Genomic DNA, 4,568 nt, shown 5'->3' with positions numbered 1-4,568 from the left:
CGAACTGTCACTACTACCACTTGCGGCGGCATCGTGCGCTTTCTTCGCAGTTTTTTCGGGAGAATAGCGCAAAAAATAGAAATAAAATTTGTTTGCTCGCCATTTCACAGGCTTCTGGATTGTTGTTTACATTTGGTTAGAGCTACTTTTGGTAAAGCTGTTCCTCAGACATCATCAAGCTGGCTATGATACCGGTGAGTGAAGATAAAACGGTGAGTTGCCCCGCAGTTCATCGTGCTGAAGTTTGTTTTTTTTGTGTTTTTCGTTTGTCAAAAACAGCGGAACAAGATTTTCGTGGGCAGCCTTCCGCCGTCAACGAAACCGGAGGAAATCCGGCGCCTGTTCGAGAACTATGGCGTAGTAACGGAGTGCGACGTGATGAACCGGTGCGCTTTCGTTCACATGCAGAGTCCCGATATGGCGGAAAACGCAATCCAAGCACTTCACAATTCCAACTTTAAAGGAGTAACAATCAACGTGGAGCACGGCAGGTCCAAGGAGCGATCCAATCAGTCTGGCGGCAGTGGTGAAGGAAGAGGTCGTGGTTCCGGCAGAGGTGGATCGAGGGGCGGTCAGCAAGGAGGTGATGGGTTCCGCGATCAAAATAGATCAAATTATAATGGTATATAGATTGTTAATCTTCAAGGGGTAACAATAATTTTTGTTTTTTTGGTATTGGACAGACGGTGGGGATCGTAGCGGAGGGCCGATGAGAAAGAATTCCAATCGTGGCAATTTCCGTAGTCAGCCATACCAAGGAGGTCCGAGCCGCGGTAATGATTTTGACAGGCAAAACCAAAGCGGGGGCAGTTCTCGAGGTGGATTCAATCGTGGCGGTGGCCGTGGCAATGATTTTAACGATCGGAATAGCGGTGGACGAGGTGGTTTCAACGGAGGTGGAAGTAGATTCTCGGGTGGACAGCAGTTTAACAGCGAGGATCGCCGAGGCTTCGCACTTCCTAATGATGGGGCCGGCGGTGGTCATTTCGGCGGCAGGGGAGCTGGCCATGTGTCACTGGCAATCAGCGCTCAGAATGATCCATTTACACGCAGAAGTGCGGTGGACAGCGGTGGAATGCAGTCTGGATAGTGAGCAAATTCAACTGTAACATGAGAATTTATGATGAAACGTTCAACATTGCAGCTCTAACCGAGGCGGATTCAGCCAGGGTAATGGAACAGGAAACTACCAAGCATCTAACTATAACCAGGCTTTTCCACCGCTAGGCAGTGAACCAGGACGGTAAGTTCTCTGGTTTCGCTTAAAGGTCAAGAATGCCCACTAATTAATACTTTCTAACAGTACGAATCGTGGACCGCCGCCGTCGCAGTCAAAGCCTTGGATGCAATAATTTTAGTGTGCAGTTACGGGTCTTTTCTACGGGTGTTATCTGCGGCAAGGATCTTTTTTTTTAAGATGACAACATACGCTGACATTCGCGCGTGTTTGTAAACTTTGTATAAACAAATAACCAACGTTGAATTCGAAACAGTTAGTATAGCGGACAGAATGCTGTACTGTTACACGAAACCAAGCCCACTGAATACTATTATTATTACCATTATTAGTATTAATCGAGCAACTCACTTTATTTCCCTCCATCGAACCCGTTCCTTCTTTACTTTTCTCATCCGGTGCAGTGCACCTATACCAACTGTGAATCTCTCTCACAATAGAACTGGAGTTATAATTTGACGTAGATTCACTTTGATGTCAACATATTCCAGAGAAATCATTTTTTAAACGAATAATAAGAAAAATCATCAGACTTACAACGTGCCGAATTTAAATCGTCTGTAGTTTTATTGAGATATCTAATTTCTCAAGACACGAGTTCGATTTATTTTACTGTATTGGGTGTTCTTGGTTTTGAATCAGTGAGAAGATGGTTTGCCCTATTCCAGTCAAGAGTTCGACCATATGACTGTTGTAGGAGCGGTAGACTGAGCAAAACTTTTGTGTGATGCTAGAGCTCGGGCTTCTTTTCCTAGATCACTTGTAATTAGCAAAAAAAAAATCCCGATGTATGGCTGCAACAGTTTGTCTCCTGCGTCTTCTCAACCAGTTACGCCTTTGCGGTCATCGTTACACTTTGACGTAACTCAGCGGCCGAAACTCAACGTAAGCCTCAACGTTTGCGTAACTCAACCGAAAGCCCTTTCTCAAATTCGTATATTTTCACAGATTCAGACTTCAAACAACCGCATATAGGGTATCACGGGGTGATTTGGACCTCCCGTTTATCTCAAAAAGTACGGCTCAACTTGGATTTTTTATAAGGTCATCTATTGCCTTTGTTGAACTGTATGTACCTAATGTAAAAAAAACTTTGGTAAAATTTCACAAGTAGAGGGAAACGGTAGCATGAACACAGTAAGCGCTTTGATTGGCAGGAAATGTGATTTTTTCGATCGTGATTTTAGGATTTTTTCCGCCGATTAAACAAACTTTTCGTGTATTGTGCAGTTGGTTCTGTTCGCCTACAAAGGAGGAACAATTTGATGCAGCGAAATTGTAAGTTTGATAACAATAAATGAAATTAATTGCATTTTAATTTTTGCATGTTGTGTGGGGTGAACTGGTCCTACAGGTTTGTGGCTTTTCTTTGGTCTAATTGATTCCAGATGTCGCGAAATCACAAAAATAAGGATGGGTAGACAACGTAGAAGGAGCAGCGTGAAAGAGCAACGCAGGCCATCAAGGATGGTTTTTTTTACCAAGCATCGAAAGTGTTTGAAAATGCTCGAAAAACAGTGAAAAGATTCATGCAGAATTCGAAATGGCCTCAATGAAATTTTTCTGGTCTGGAATCTGGCCAAGACACCTGATATCGATGCCAAAACACTATTACTATTTGTAATATTATCCCAAAATACTTTACATAAACGTAAGTATGCTTTTTTCGATGAAACACACACTGGACCAAATCACCCTGCATCAAATTTTAAAGTCCAAAAATCATCTCTTTAATTTAAGACTTTAAACGGTCGAGTGACGTTTACAAAAGACTAATTGCCGACCTTTATAAGTCACACGTGCTAAGGGTGCAGTTTGGACTTCGCCGGAATCCAAAATCATTCTGGGGCTTCGTAAACAGCAAGCGGAAAAACAAGCCACTTCCGATGAATGTGGTTTTTGATGGAAAAGAATCTGAAAACGAAGCAGAAGCGTGTAATTTCTTCGCGAAGCACTTCGCCTCAGTTTTTCAAACAGTGCCAACGTCCGATAGAGAGGCAGAAAATGATGCATCAAATGTTCCACTAAATGCAGTAGCTATTGATTGACACGTTCGAAATATCCCCCGCAATAATTATCGAAGCGTCCAAAAAGCTGATGAGTTCCTATGCTCCTGGTCCAGATGGCATACCCGCTGTTGTTCTTCGTCACTGCGCAAGAGCAATAGCCGAAGTTCTAGCGTTCATATTCAATCGTTCATTCGAGAGAGGAGAGTTCCCTGTATGTTGGAAAACGTCTTATATGTTTCCTGTGCACAAAAGTGGCGACCGACGTGATGTTAAAAATTATCGTGGGATAACCAGTCTCTCTGCAGCATCTAAACTTTTTGAAATAATAGTCAGCGATCAAATTCAACGTGCCACGAAGACACATATTTCATCTGATCAACATGGATTCATCCCTGGCAGATCCGTAACTACCAATTTGCTGGATTTAACAACTACCTGTTTGGTGGCGATGGAAAGGAAAGCCCAGGTTGATGTTATTTACACGGATCTAAAAGCAGCATTTGACTCAATAGATCACAAAATTTTACTCGGCAGACTATGTCGATTGGGAGCCTCTCACAGACTAGTATCATGGCTTTCATCATACTTAATTGGCAGAACGCTGCACGTTAAGCACGGAACATGCATTTCATCACCATTCACTAATACGACCGGTGTCCCTGGGACCGCTAATGTTCGTGATATTTTTCAATGATGCTGCGTCTTCACTTGGTCATAGATGTAAACTTGTATATGCCGACGAGTTTTCTTTCAACTCACATTATGCATCAATAATTTCGAAGGCGAATCGTCATCTCGGCTTCATCTCTAAAATTGCTAAGGACTTTACAGACCCACACTGCATGAAGGTGTTATATTGCTCCATCGTACGATCAATTCTGGAAAATGCTTCAATTGTATGGGCACCAAACGATGTAACGTGGAATCTAAGGATCGATCGAGTCCAAAAGAGGTTCATACGTATGGCGCTGCAAAATCTACCATGGCGCGATCCTTTGAACCTTCCAGCGTATCCAGATCGATGTCAACTGCTTGGTCTTGAAACGCTCGAACGGAGATGCGAGACACAACTGGCTCTTTATGTTTGCAAACTACTCGCCGGAGAAGTTGATTGCCCTCATCTTCTATCGCTGCTTAACTTTCGTGCTTCAAGCAGGATGCTGAGACAGCGGTCCCTGATGCAACCAAGTTTCCATCGTACTCATTACGGATATAACCAACCTATAAGTTCAATGGTTCGTGTGTTTGCGTCTGTCGAATCCGCGTTCCATTTTAATATCTCCACAAATGAATTTCTACGTAAAATAAGAAGACTGAACTTC

At 43.1% G+C, this 4,568-nt stretch overlaps 1 protein-coding gene across 1 annotated transcript; it reads left to right on the top strand.

The window, feature by feature from the left end:
* On the top strand, nucleotides 1–1,997 carry LOC129763014 (cold-inducible RNA-binding protein B). The gene is made up of 5 exons (XM_055761715.1): nucleotides 1–194; nucleotides 280–622; nucleotides 684–1,089; nucleotides 1,145–1,243; nucleotides 1,304–1,997. The coding sequence occupies exons 1-5, from the start codon at nucleotides 186–188 to the stop codon at nucleotides 1,350–1,352; spliced, it is 906 nt and encodes a 301-aa protein (XP_055617690.1). The 5' UTR covers nucleotides 1–185; the 3' UTR covers nucleotides 1,353–1,997.
* Nucleotides 1,998–4,568: the final 2,571 nt, after the last annotated feature.

Source organism: Toxorhynchites rutilus, chromosome 1 (assembly GCF_029784135.1).
Source record: "Toxorhynchites rutilus septentrionalis strain SRP chromosome 1, ASM2978413v1, whole genome shotgun sequence".
In the NCBI taxonomy this organism is placed as follows: domain Eukaryota; kingdom Metazoa; phylum Arthropoda; class Insecta; order Diptera; family Culicidae; genus Toxorhynchites; species Toxorhynchites rutilus.
Note: the sequence above shows the minus strand (reverse complement) of the source record. Positions and strands in the feature narration are given on the sequence as shown.

What these genes read in the sequence shown, in the direction of transcription:
- LOC129763014 (XM_055761715.1), top strand. An exon ending in GGTGGAATGCAGTCTGGATA is followed by an intron (nt 1,090 to 1,144) that starts GTGAGCAAATTC and finishes TCAACATTGCAG; the next exon opens with CTCTAACCGAGGCGGATTCA. An exon ending in CTAGGCAGTGAACCAGGACG is followed by an intron (nt 1,244 to 1,303) that starts GTAAGTTCTCTG and finishes ACTTTCTAACAG; the next exon opens with TACGAATCGTGGACCGCCGC.